The 13,832-nt window shown below is 41.5% G+C and overlaps 1 protein-coding gene across 2 annotated transcripts in view; it reads left to right on the top strand.

Annotated features, from left to right (window-relative positions):
* The window catches only part of LOC125747959 (metabotropic glutamate receptor 7), a 145,234-nt gene that overhangs the window by 113,724 nt on the left and 17,678 nt on the right, over positions 1-13,832 (top strand). The window contains exons 6-7 of one of the 2 annotated variants that reach the window (XM_049023662.1): positions 4,964-5,164; positions 8,215-8,354. In XM_049023662.1, the coding sequence (XP_048879619.1) occupies positions 4,964-5,164; positions 8,215-8,354 (341 nt within the window). Of the gene's footprint in view, positions 1-4,963; positions 5,165-7,512; positions 8,355-13,832 lie in introns of those variants that run through there. The other variant, XM_049023663.1, reaches the window with a different exon arrangement.

Genomic DNA, 13,832 nt, shown 5'->3' with positions numbered 1-13,832 from the left:
CATTGATTCAAATTAAGCGCAGTAATTGTCTGCACGTTCAGCCGGACCCGGTTATGTACGCGCTGCTGCTTTAGACATAAAAACAATTAATTAATTATTACACGGTGTAGGTGACTTCATATTTATCAGCATATGTATTTGTTAAAACGAATGGAGTTGCACACTATCCAAATTCGTTGCAGCCTTTACTTAAAGTGTGTGGAAAGTTGAACCATTCATCATAAGTATTAGGCATCTGAATACTCAGTAAAGCTGTTTATGGCCGAGCTGCTTTTAAGCATTGTTACAAATCCACCGCAGACTATTCTTCCAGTATCATAAAAAACACATCATTACAAACTGCACGCAATAATGATGAAACAGCACTGGACCTTTGTACTGTTCCTTTGGTCTGCTGATACAGGTTTATTATAATAACCGGCAAAAGGCAGAAGAAAGACCTGCAGAATGGAGAGATTGGAGGACCCTGCAGCAGAACCTCAACCATGGTTTTAAATTCTTAAAGTTGCAGCTCTGTGGACTTTTCTGGAATCAGCTGCATATGGGTGACGGGGTAGAAATGTGGATTATGTGAAAAGCTGTCCCCTGAATGCCAAATTTGCAGTGCGCATGGCCAGCACATGTGCCTATATCTATGTAAATCTTGACCATGTATCAAAGAAATAATATCCCTCACTATATATGGCCCCTTAGACAGAAAATGCCTTAAAAAGATAATAACCATTTCATACTAGGAACCATCCTCCTGGCCCCTGATAAACTTGCTTTATTTCTGTAACACTATTTCTGAGATGACCGGGTTGAGTCTCTGCCCTGGTTCTGGGTGTGTGGAGTTTGCGTGTTGCGTGTGGAGTTTGCGTGTTTTCCCCGTGTCCAAGTGGGGATTCTTTCAGGTTCTCAGGTTTCCCTCCACAATTCGATCACATGCTAAGGAGAACCCGAGTTGGCAAATTGTTCATCCTGGGTTATTCCCTGCCTTGCAGCCGTAGATTCTAGAATTGGCTCTGGACCCCTATATCATTGATTGGACAAGCAGGTATAGAAAACTGATGGATGGATGGATGGATGGATGGATGGATGGATGTTTTAAAAGTATGTGGCCTAATATTACTCCACATCTCTCTAGGTGAGAATGTACTAGTAGATTATACAGTAGAGCCTCAACATGAATTTCGTGTAATTAAATTCTGCTTTTACAATTTCATCCAGTCATCTTATTTACCATTCTGATTGGTGCATTACAGCACTCCCACCTGTATAAATCCTATGCTTAGTCTGTTATCTTTGAGCCTCTCATACACTTGCCTGTAGTGAGAATCCCAACTTGCTGATTGAACTGCTTTCTATTGCTCTTCATTGAATTTTATTTTGCGACAGTCCACCCACCCTAGAAGCTTCTTTCCTCCGTACTAATCTTGGTAAATCTTTTGCTGACCGGATATCACCTAGCTTTACATTTCACGCAAAATCTAGCCAGTTTACTACTGCAAACTACACCGAATCCAAGTCATCGTCATGCATTAAGAAGACTAACTGCCCCAATGCATAATCTACTGCTGCTCTGCTGATGACGCTGCCCCAATTCTTGCTTGTAACCTCATAAAATGGTGCTTTTGCTTTTTGTCAGATAGACAGTTCTGTGTCCATGCATACGAGACCTTTTTGGATTCTGCCGGGCTGTATATAACACTTCTTCCTCAATTCACCAATTAGGAAATGACAGAAATGCCCCTCGGCATATTAAAGGGGCCTACCGACTCTGAGCACCACGCTCGGCATGTTATGACCTGAGACCCATGAAAGAACAGCACGCCTCTCATCTCATCATCGCTATTTCAGGATGATTGACTTTCAATTTCCAGGAAGTTCCCACCAAGGTCAGACACTGCTGGGAAAAGACAGTCCCAGTCTGGTAATAATTTTTAATGAGAGGTGATCAGAAGTTCAGATCATTCATGCCGGTGTTCCTTTGAATTGTACAAACAAGAAGTGTCTTTTTATTAATGTACAGAAAAGTTTACAAAAACCTACTGGACATGAAGCAGCATTCTGGTCAAATTAAATGCCACAAGGCAATCGATGAAGGTCATAAATTTATGGTTAATCCCAAGAGTAATGCCTCGCACGACCACATGTGGTACTATGGTGTGTGAAGCCCCATATACTCTATATAATAATTTTTTCGATAAATCATTCAGATTTACCAAGTAAATTAATGGCAGGCATATAGAATAAAAACAAACATAATCTGGAATCCTTGTACAGCAAATTATTTGCTGTCATAATTGAATATGTTTAACGATACCTTTATTTTGTCATGTTCATTTTTATGATAGGAAAGTTAATTTCTCACAAATTTCTGGTCAATGTGCATCATATTTTCAGGCGTGGTTACCTATTGACTGAAGAAATGGATAATTCTGCAGATTGCATTTCACGGTCTTGACAGATCTCTGATCGTGGGAACCCCCCCTCCCCCCCTTTGTCCCGATATCGGCATAAACTGTCATCAAAACAGTGATAGTGTGACCTCCAACATTTTCCACCTGTATAATATGAAAAAAGGGAGGGGGGAGGCACACAGATGGTTATTAAATAGACTCAGATTTCAGTGCAGCAGTATATGCGGTAAGGGCTGCATTGGTACTGAAATGATGTGGCAGCCATATACAGGCTTAGGCTCTTGAGAGACGCTGTGGATTGACTTGGCTGCCAAAGATCCCAAGGTCCCTTGCAAGAGGAACCAATCAAACTCTTATCATTTTTTTTCTCCCTTTTCTTTTTGGCATATCATTTCCCATAGTGGCCTCATTCATTGTCTCTCTAGCACTTTGCATTTGAGTCACACCTATTGATTTTCCTTGTGTATATGCATCAGCTGTTCTGGAGTTGTGCAAAGGAAAAAAAATAAACATTTACTACCCAGTATATTTCCTGTAACAGAGATTATACGGATAACTCTAGTTTAAAACAGAGAATACATACACACTCAGGCAATATAAGGAAAAGAATTGCACTGCTGATCTGTTTGTCTTAGAATCTAGGCCACAGAAAGTGGATTTCAACCCACTGGAGAATATTACCATCATTCAGTGATGGTTCAGCAGACATGTAGCATAGTGCAGTATTGGATGATAGAGGGAAATAAACAATCCAGTCATTGGGTCGTCTATAAGACCAAAGTGGAATGGCTGTTATTAAGGTGCTGAAATGCCTCCTGACACGGCTGGCTAATTTGAAAGCGCAAAAGAAAAATAAATGGAATGATAAAAAAATTGCATGTATTGGCATTCCTGGGAAGTGCTGCATCTGAGAGTTTATTTTTGGGGTAGGAAAAGAATATTTTTCAGGGACACTGGGAAGTGTAAAGGGACCGTTTAATGCCTCTTTTCCCCCTGCTATTTACTGCATATATATTTATTTCATTGAGGTTGGTGAGTATTTCTCTCTGCCTCCACCCACCTGATAAAACCTAATGTAAAAGGATTTCCCATGTTTCCTTACTACCCGACAATGTTGCCTTTTCCGGACAGATTTAATATGGTAAATTTCTACCTTTGTCTCCTCATACCTGCAGCAAATTGTCATCAGCATAACTGGAAACTTACAATAGGAAGCAAAGTCCTCAAAATGATGAAGTAAGATGTGGGACCATATAGGAATCCATCCATCCATCCATTTTCCAAACCGCTTATCCTACTGGGTCGCGGGGGGTCCGGAGCCTATCCCGGAAGCAATGGGCACGAGGCAGGAAACAACCCAGAATGGGGGGCCAGCCCATCGCAGGGCACACTCACACACCATTCACTCACACATGCACACCTACGGGCAATTTAGTAACTCCAATTAGCCTCAGCATGTTTTTGGACTGTGGGGGGAAACCGGAGTACCCGGAGGAAACCCCACAACGACATGTGAATATGAGAAACTCCACACACATGTGACCCAGGCGGAGACTCGAACCTGGGTCCCAGAGGTGTGAGGTAATAGTGCTAACCACTGCATCACCATGCCATCCCATATAGGAATCAGGAATGTGTAATTCAGTGGTTGCGTGAGTCCTGACCTCAAGGGCTGCAAGTTTTAATCCACAACTGCTCTTTGTGCCTAAATAGCATATCAGGAGTCTGAGTATCCAGGTAAATACTCTAAATAAAAGCTTTTACTCGGAGAGAAAGAAGCTCCCCATGTGGCTCTTGGGGACTGGAGCACTAGAATACATTTTTATTCTTTGGTAATATCCAGACTTCGCAAGCATTCATTTAAAAGAACCCACTTATTATCCCTTCACTGCTGATACTCAGAGGACAGAGAGTAGCATTTATTCAAGACTCAGACTCAGCTGCAGACTGCTTTGCCATAGAGAGGAGTGAGACCTATTGCAAGGGGAATGGAAGTATCATGAAACAGGCAACTGTCTACTGGCAATGTTAAAATATAGTTTTACTGGGATGCTACTGCATAGAAAATTATATGTTCTTTACTCTTCCGAAATGAGCCCACACGCAGCCCATATTTAGAGTATATAATTTTGGGTAGAAACTCAAATCTTACCAATCTGAATGGTGTCATTTCAAAGGTTAGAGATTCATATTGTCATATGTACTTAGGAGCAACATGCAGTCTTTTATACATTTACCAGTATCGAGACAATTCAATATTACCTCTATAAGATTGACGATATTCTACACTAGATCTGTACACTAGATCATCAGACATCCGAGATTTTCAACTAGGGCTTTCCCGCAAACAACAGGAGATGTGTCAGGGAAGGGTAAAGAGGACATTTCATATCTTGGTGTTATACAAAGTATTGTTGACTTGCAATATGTTTACCTTTATCCTATACAAATAATGTTTAATAATTAATAAATATAGCAAAAAAATTTTTTTGCATACTGCAATCGGCATAAATCTGCGTAATTAACCGTAACTGCTGCCTATCCGGCTTTCTTACCTGTAGGCCAAGAACGGATCGGAACGGACTCCAAGTACGAGCAGGAGGGCAAGGTGCAGTTTGTGATTGACGCTGTGTACGCCATGGCACACGCTCTGCACAACATGCACAAGGACCTGTGCCCCGAGCACCCCGGGGTCTGCCCGGAGATGGAGCAGGCAGGGGGGAAGAAGCTGCTGAAGTACATCCGTAACGTGAGCTTCAACGGTGAGTGAGTTTAGGGCTGCGAAGGCTAACGGCTGCGGTTGCGGCTATAAGATACGGCCGTTTAATTGAGTTTACAGTCTGCATTGGCCATGACGAGTTGGGTGTTCAGTATGTTTGCTCCACCTGATATAGTCTGTGGGACTCCATTTTCCACAGTTGTCTTTGTCCTGGGTGTGTAGCTGTAGTTCACACTGTGTCTCATTAGCTCTTCAAAAATTATGTGTCCCTCAGTGCTTCGGCCAAACTTACCAAATTCTCCTTAGAAGTACCTTTCAAAGTCCATTTGAGTCCGGCAAAACTATTTTAGGTTTAGGCGTTGTGACCTGATCCAATGACATATGAGATGTCTGATTTTGAAGTAAAGCAGTATTCATAGATATCGGGGGGGCGATTGCTTCCACATGAGGGAATTAGCCTGGTTGAACGGGCGGTCAGCTTTGAGGAGAGGGGTTATCTGATCTAGATATTTTTGTAATCAATCACGAATGTGGGAAAGACAAGTTATCAGAGTTATTATGAACGTTTACGTATGAAGCAGAAAACCTGAATTGTTCTTAAACTTTTCAAAGACTGTAGTTATTCAAAACAGGCCCATATCTCTGCTTCCTTAGGGGATCCATATTTGTCCTGTGCTATACATCATGCAAATTCCTCCCTCCACTGGAAATCCATCTTACTCCATATATGTACATTTTTAAGTGACTGCAGAAAAGAATTATCTACCGTAAACCAGAAGCAGAAATATTTAAATGCCTCTACGCTGTTTTCTATGCGGATTCCTCCCCCTTGATGAAAAGTTGAAATTAATCATGGGGTTACAGTAATTTTCTTTCACTCGGTATCAGGATCATAAATATGTAGTGATCAGCTGGCTGTGTCTTCATCTTGAGCTCAGATTTCCATCGCAGTGATACTAACTTGCTTCCCTGAGTCATGTAATTATTAGCACAAAGTCATTAGCAGACTAAAGACTAATCAGAACTGTTTTTGAATTTTTTGAATAATTATTCTCATTCTCCATCATCATCATCATTATAATCATCACGTATTAATAATATTAATAATACCATTACTCATGAGCAGTTTTAAAGTAACTTGCAGTCATTGCTGAATAGTACTTGTAAAATGCACAATTTTGTAAACAACTTGCATCTTTTCACATCCCCCCCCACCCTCAATGGACAACTGGGTGCTGCTTGTTTTGATCAGTATGTTCCAGTATGTTCCATCACTGATATCTTATATTTCATCGGGATATTTCAGACTTGTCTGTTTCCAAAATAAAAAAAAAAATGTCTGGCAGAGAACGTTTCTAAATATCATATCAGGGGTAATAATTTCATTTTGGTCACAATGTCCATGGTGTTCTCCATGGCAGCGTTTCCCAGCTCGGTCCTCAGGGAACCGCAGACGGTCCAAGTTTTTGCTCCCTCCCAGCTCCCTGCCAGACTGTCCACATTTGCAGAGCTGCAAAGAACGGATTGGGAAACAGTGCTCCATGCTGTTGACCCCTGGTGTAAAACCCTTTTATAAGAAACGGAAATCTTAATAAAGTCTTTGGGTTTTGGCTTGATAATACGGAAAACAGTCATACGCCTGTTTCACACATTGACATGAAACTGCCAGTTGATGTTCAGGAGAGCATTTGCTATGGCACTCTGTGATAGGCAGACTCCTCTCTGACAGGCCACTGAGTCAGAGCTCTCTTTTGTGACGGAAAGAAAATTAATGTCGGTGAACATACACAACCCAGAACCTGACAGGATGACACGCATTGAGACGAAGCCAAAATCACATGCACTTTCGTTAAGAAATGTAAGCCATGCCTCTACATGCCGGGCAGGCGTCAACTGCCCCATCGACAAGCTGTTTTGCTGGAGCTCATTTATCCTGGGGTCGATTTCACCACCGAATTTTAACTGAATGAGGCCGAGGACGTTAAGCAAATGAGTCAAGCTTTGCAGGGTCTTCTCTTCACCCCTCCACCTCCGTGCAGCGGGTGGCCGAGCTCTGAGAGAAAGGATGATGAAGCGACTAAAGAGAGTATCTGTGCTCCATTCCAGGTCGCCCACATAGCAGTGTCTCGCAGAGAGTGGCTCGCGGTACTCAAGGCCCTTTGTCATTCCCCTGCTTCATCTTTTTTTAAAATAAGACCCGCTTTCTCAAAAGCCTGCAGCATGTCTGTTTTGGTGTCTTCGGCATAATATTTACGTCGGCTTCTTTCCAGCGTGTTTTGGAAGGAGAGATGGGGAAAGCCAGGCACAAACTGCAGTCAGCAGGGAGTAATTAGTAACTCATCAATCCCCAGTGCTCCATTTCTTGATAACTTTCTTATTTCTTCTTCATAGCTGTTAAAGAGTCGGAGTAGATGGTGATCGGTTTCATCAGCAGACGCCCCAGAAAGACCCAGACTTTCTTCCGATCACACTAACCCCCCGCCCCGACTCATTGGACACACACGGGGGGGCCTTATCAGTCGCCGGTGAAAGGCGTCTCCAAGCAGAGAGAGGTGCCTTGTGGCTTCTCACTGCGTGTCCTGGTCCTTCTGGTGAAGCAGATTGCACACTGGAGGAGGACGAGGAAGCTGGATGAGAGTCAAGTCCGACCAGCCCGGACTTCTGACCCTGAGTCCTATCTCTCTGGAGCAGAAGGGACTCAGCTGGGGGGGGGGAGAAGCGAGGGGAAGAAAAACATGCTACAATTTATAGACCTTGGCTGTGGAACCTCATTGTGAAAAAAAAAAAAAATCAGTAAAAGCGAGAGGGCAAGGGTTGTAGATATGCTGGCAGCGAATTCTCTCAAATTAAAAGAATGAATTTCCTGGAAGTCAATGATCCCAAAATTCAATCCTAGATAGGAAATGTCTCCAAGTCATCTGATAAAGGAGCAATAATACCACAACCCTTCAAGTTTCATTGAAATTAAAATAACATTTTGAAAAATTTCACTTCAGAATGCTTGTTTTATTTTAAAGAGGGGATTAGTCCCTCTTAGAGAAGGGTATTCATGCCACTGGAGGATAGTCTTGTATTCCAGTTTTATTCCTTCAGGCAGCGCTGGCACGTCCGTGACGTTTAACAAGAACGGCGACGCCCCCGGCCGCTATGACCTGTTCCAGTACCAGATGATCAACGGCAGCAGCCCAGGCTACAAGGTGATTGGCCAGTGGATGGAGACTCTGCAGCTGAACGTGAGTCTGTCACACGCGCGGGACCTGAATGACCTGCCACAAAAACTCACATGCTTGTGTTGCTTACAATGAGCCCCTCAAGCAAGGTTAACATGCGGTCCGCAACACTGACCAAAGACGGGCCAATGAATGAATGAGGCACTTCAGTTTTAGTAGGCGAGACTAAAGCAGGATACTCTTTGACCCTGAAAAGATGGATGGATAGATGTAGGGATGAGTCAACAGATGGATGGATGGATCTTTGAAAGGCACCGATGTGTGAAGTAACTGCTACACCTCACCCTGCCTGGAGCCCTACGCCCAGGCGCCGATGTGCAGGTGTTTACGTATCGGAACAGAGGAGTCGCTCTGTTTCTGCAGGCTTACCGGCCCTGTGGCTTGTTTCCACACGTTAGCTGTGATATCCAACGTCAGGAGTGTTTTAATGCCACCTCCTCGTGAGAGGTGATGTACAACTCACCAAGATTAACCTACCATTAATGTATACTGGGGTATTCATAAAAAATCGGGGTCCCCTAACTAAATGCACCCCCTCCCCAATTTTGCTTATTATTTTATGTATTCAAGGGTTCTTGTAAAGGGCTGGCCCCCCTCCCCCCTCTGAATCTGCCAGGGTGGGCATGTCCCCTGACACCACTGAATGTATATTTGCAGTCCATCATAAACAATTGTGTTACAGCAGGACATGTCAAGGAGGGGAGAGTCAGGTTGCAGCTACGACACAAACTGGGTTTTATTTAATAGAACAGAAAGGGAGAAGCGGAAAACAAAAGGGAGCATAAGGGGTCAAAACGAAACTGATAAAACAGAAATAAAGGCTGGGAGCAGCACAGAAAAACCACAATAACTATCAGGCAAAAACTACCAAAAATACAACTAACAAACACATACCATCTAGGGGAATCATTCACAGGGAAAATGGCCAAAATCAGGAACACAGAGCAAAGACAAAGAAAAAAATACCAAATATTTTTAATGATTTGACATTAACCAAAAAGTAAAACTGGCCTCTGGCAGTGCAGCGAAGAGGGGAAACAAGCTGGGAACTGAAGGACAGGAGACACGGAGGAGGACGGAATGGCCAACAACACCTGCTGGCCGAACAGGGAGGAGACGCGAAGGGCGCTGAGCCTGACAGAATTCATCATTTATGCTATAGTTTGTGTAGGCTGCCTGATTTTACTCATATTTCTGGCGTTATCAAGAGTCATTCGCTGTAAAAATGAAGGACAGATATGTTACTGCTTAAGACTCAGTTATATAAGGTTATTTTATATTCTACATTCCGTCCGAAACACAGGACAGGAATGTTCATGGACGAAAAATTTAGGCACGACTATAAAATAATTAATATGTTATAGTGATTAGAGAAAAGGACTTTTTTCCGCAGCCTCAAGTGTAAAGCTAATGTCCTTGTTATAATGGCGTGTCGTATGTAAGAGGGAATATCAGCAGAATTTGAGAAATGAACGTTACACCGATGGAGGTGTGACAGAAACATCTTTGGACAGATGCATTTTTTACCTTGCAATATTGTATAGTTTCTTTCTTTACCGAGAACCTGCATGAGATCTTCGTAACCTGCACATCACAGCTACGTATATTTCCTGTTCCAGCCATAAAGGCATGAATATATGTGTATAGAGGTGTTATAAAAGATTTTACATAGATAAAATTATGCTTAATATTGTAATATAGGTAACAAAGGTTACAGGCTTTAAATAATATTCTGCATCTTTTTTTTCATGAATCTATATCTTCTGTATATTTTCATTTGCATTTGATGGTTCTTGCAGTGCTTGAATTACAGTTTGGTTTAAAAAAAATGAATGTTGACCAGCAGTAAATACTAGGCCTTCATGCCATCTGCTTCTGCAGCCTGAGGATGCAGCTGGTTCTTCAAAAGAGGAGGTGGGGTGATGGAATGGGAGCTACATTTTCTTCTTTATTAATGGGATCTGGTCAACAAACAACCATACTAATCTAACAAATGCTGTCTCAGTATCTTGTATATTGTTATATAATACAGGCGACTCCTTTCTGGTAAGCCAAACAATTTTTCGGGGGGGGGGGGCGCAATGAACTGCTAGGAACACTTATTATAAAAACCTTTCAATAAGTTTTTGCATTAATATTTGTTGTTTGTTATGATTACAAAATTTAAAACTGGAACCCCTGCAGTCATTATATACTTTGTTGTTGTATTAAGCCTAAAAACTAATTTTCTGATAGTGTGACGTTCCACGGTTGGTCTGTCTGACACATTTTCAGTCTGTTCATCAATCAGCTACTTAAATCTAATTGAAAATCCATTTGGCTTTTCGGCTAATGTTGAGCCGTCGCGCGCCGTTCAGAGAAATGCTGTTATATATTCCTCTTGTAGCTCAGATTCCACCATTGGCTACAAGTTCATAACGATTCCACTCAGTGGAAATTAAATGATTACCATCTGCGTGTCCCAGGCTGGGACAGAGAACAGGAGGGGTCTGTGTAAGAGCAGCCTTATGAGCAATGGGAGAGGCTCGCTTCAGCAGTATTATCATACTAGGGTACAACAAGCTACTGGTCGTAAATCTTCCTGGAATTTCTAGTCAAGGTAAGTGGGTTTTACAGTCACCTGGTGTTGCAGTTACTTTCGAGATTTTTTTACATTTGTGTTATTTTGTGAATCTCAAACCATGTACCGTACATATACCTATTGATGTGTCTTGACATTTTGTTGACCGTCTGGTGTGAAACCTTGTGAAGCAGAATACATGTTTGTTAAGTGAGAAAACAATACATTTGTTAAGGGAGAAAACAACATGTTTGTTAAGTGAGAAAACAACACGTTTGTTAAGTGAGAAAACAACACGTTTGTTAAGTGAGAAAACAACACGTTTGTTAAGTGAGAAAACAACACGTTTGTTAAGTGAGAAAACAACACGTTTAAGTGAGAAAACAACACGTTTAAGTGAGAAAACAACACGTTTGTTAAGTGAGAAAACACGTTTGTTAAGTGAGAAAACAACACGTTTAAGTGAGAAAACAACACGTTTAAGTGAGAAAACAACACGTTTGTTAAGTGAGAAAACAACACGTTTGTTAAGTGAGAAAACAACACGTTTGTTAAGTGAGAAAACAACATATTTAAGTGAGAAAACAACACGTTTAAGTGACAAAACAACACGTTTGTTAAGTGAGAAAACAACACATTTGTTAAGTGAGAAAACAACACGTTTAAGTGAGAAAACAACACGTTTGTTCAGTGATTCCCACTTATGCCACTAACAATGGCAGTTTGATGCCCCTTCCTCACTCCAAAATGCCAATGAAGGGCAAACAGCCTATTGCCTCCTTTTGGTAAAAGGAATTCACATTTGTGCTTTCATCATGGAGAAAAACATGTTCTTTAGATTTACTTTACATTTAGTTTTGAATTTTGCATTTAGACTACTGATTTTTTATTTATAGAAATATCTATGGCTCTGGGCTCCAATCTACAAACGAGCAGTTTCGTTTTAGTGGACAAATTTGAGATGTTAGTAAATGAATCCCATACACCATTTGCATTATTCATGAAGAAATGATATTGCACAATTAGCTAGAAATGCTTTCATTTACATAAGTAGTTAAGGAAACGCATAGCCAATTCCTTTGCCTTAATATGGTTTGTTTACTTAATGTAAAGTCACAATTACAGTTCGGGTTTTGACAGTCATAAAAGAAATTAGAGTTAAATGAATGAACAAGTCAGGAGTAACTCATATTTCTTCAAACCAGGCATATGCTTGGTGTAATTGTCTATCCTGTCCTGACAGTTCAGTTAAAATTTATTTAAGCTGAACCATCAAACTGGCACCAGCTGGACTTCATTAGCACCTCATAGATGTGCATGAGGACTTCTGGATACTTTTTAGGAAATGTGCTGGATTTTCCATCTGCCTACATCAGTGGGGGCCTTGAAGCCAAATGTAGACGTGCAACAATACTTGAGATGCAGACATCCATATATTTACACTGGCAGAAGATATGCTCTTTATGGGAAAATACTCTGACGTGCACAGACTTTTCAAGGGGCAGGTGCTCAAGATTCTCCGTTTGATAGCCGGAAGACTCTGTGTGTTGGTTGGATATTGGAAAAGGGACCTTGAAACATTAAGAGGGGGGGCACTTTCATTCATCCAGACGAAAGGGGCGGGTACCCAAAATCCTCCCTACCCCGCCCACCCCACATGTACATGCTAAAATTCAACAAAGATGTTTACAATGACTTGCTCAGGATTATGAAGACAGGTTGCAAGAATCAGTCTCTTCCAAGGAATTTTACATGCGTCGTTTAATTAAATATTTAAATTAAATATTAAATAATTGAAAAACAGATGCAGGACTGCATGTTTCTGTAATGGCAACTGCCGTACTGCTGGTTCTTTGCACTTCAAATGAAAACATGCTCAGTCAAATCAGCACCTGAAGAAATGTTAGCATTTTAAAATAAAGGTTTGAGACCTCTGAGGTCAGTTAGTCCCAACTGGAATCTGCCAGATTCTAGTCAATGAGAGGAATATGTCATTAATAATGCATGTTTGTAACAAACATTTTTGTGCTGAAAACACCATACTTATTATACGTGTAGTTTACTGTATTTTGTATGCTCCCTTTCAAGAAAACGAGAAACAATACTCAAGGCTAGAATGACAAATCTTGTTTTGTATCCATAGCAACGGGGCTGTTAATCTCATTACGGTTTCCATGCTGTGTATGATTATGGGCTTTGAGACTGTGGACCCCAGAGGTCCAAATAAGGAACATAGCTCCAGGTATGCATCAAAAATGAATTGTCATCGAGACAGTATAACCTCTGTAAAAAGGTTACATACCTTGTATTTCTATGTGCTTTTTATTTTCTCATGACTTTCTACTTGCACGCTGAGCTTTAAGCGAGCCTATATACAATTGAATAATTAAAATGAGTACAATTATGGCGGGTTAAACTGAGGACATGTTTAATGAATAATGAAGTGTAAAATGCATTTTTATAACCTCTGTTTCAGGGTCATTCGTTTGACCAGTGAATGGCTTAGCAGGCAAAGTCTCTGTGCCTGTGATCAGAAAATCGCTGGCTTGAGCCCTGGCCTCTGCAAAACAGGTGCATGTCTTTGGGCCCTTGAGCAAGGCCATTAACCCCCCAGCTCCAGGGGTGCCACACGTTGGCTGACCCTGCACCGTGACCCCCAAGCTAAGGAGAGCAAGATGGGGTAGGGGAAGAGAAGCACTGAAATGTACTCATTAGCAAAATAAAGGCTTTGCCATCAAGATAGAGGTTGCCGATGTTTTGACGTTCGCAGACCCGTTTACGTCGTACAATAATTCCAGGGAGGAGTCGCGGGGGTTGTCAGCATATACAATTTATATAATGATTGATTGTTATATAATAGTTCAACCGTTTCCATTTTTTCCGATGAGAACACAACACGCAAACATGGGGATTGTACGAAA

The sequence above is a fragment of the Brienomyrus brachyistius genome, chromosome 8 (assembly GCF_023856365.1).
Source record: "Brienomyrus brachyistius isolate T26 chromosome 8, BBRACH_0.4, whole genome shotgun sequence".
NCBI lineage: Eukaryota > Metazoa > Chordata > Actinopteri > Osteoglossiformes > Mormyridae > Brienomyrus > Brienomyrus brachyistius.
Note: the sequence above shows the minus strand (reverse complement) of the source record. Positions and strands in the feature narration are given on the sequence as shown.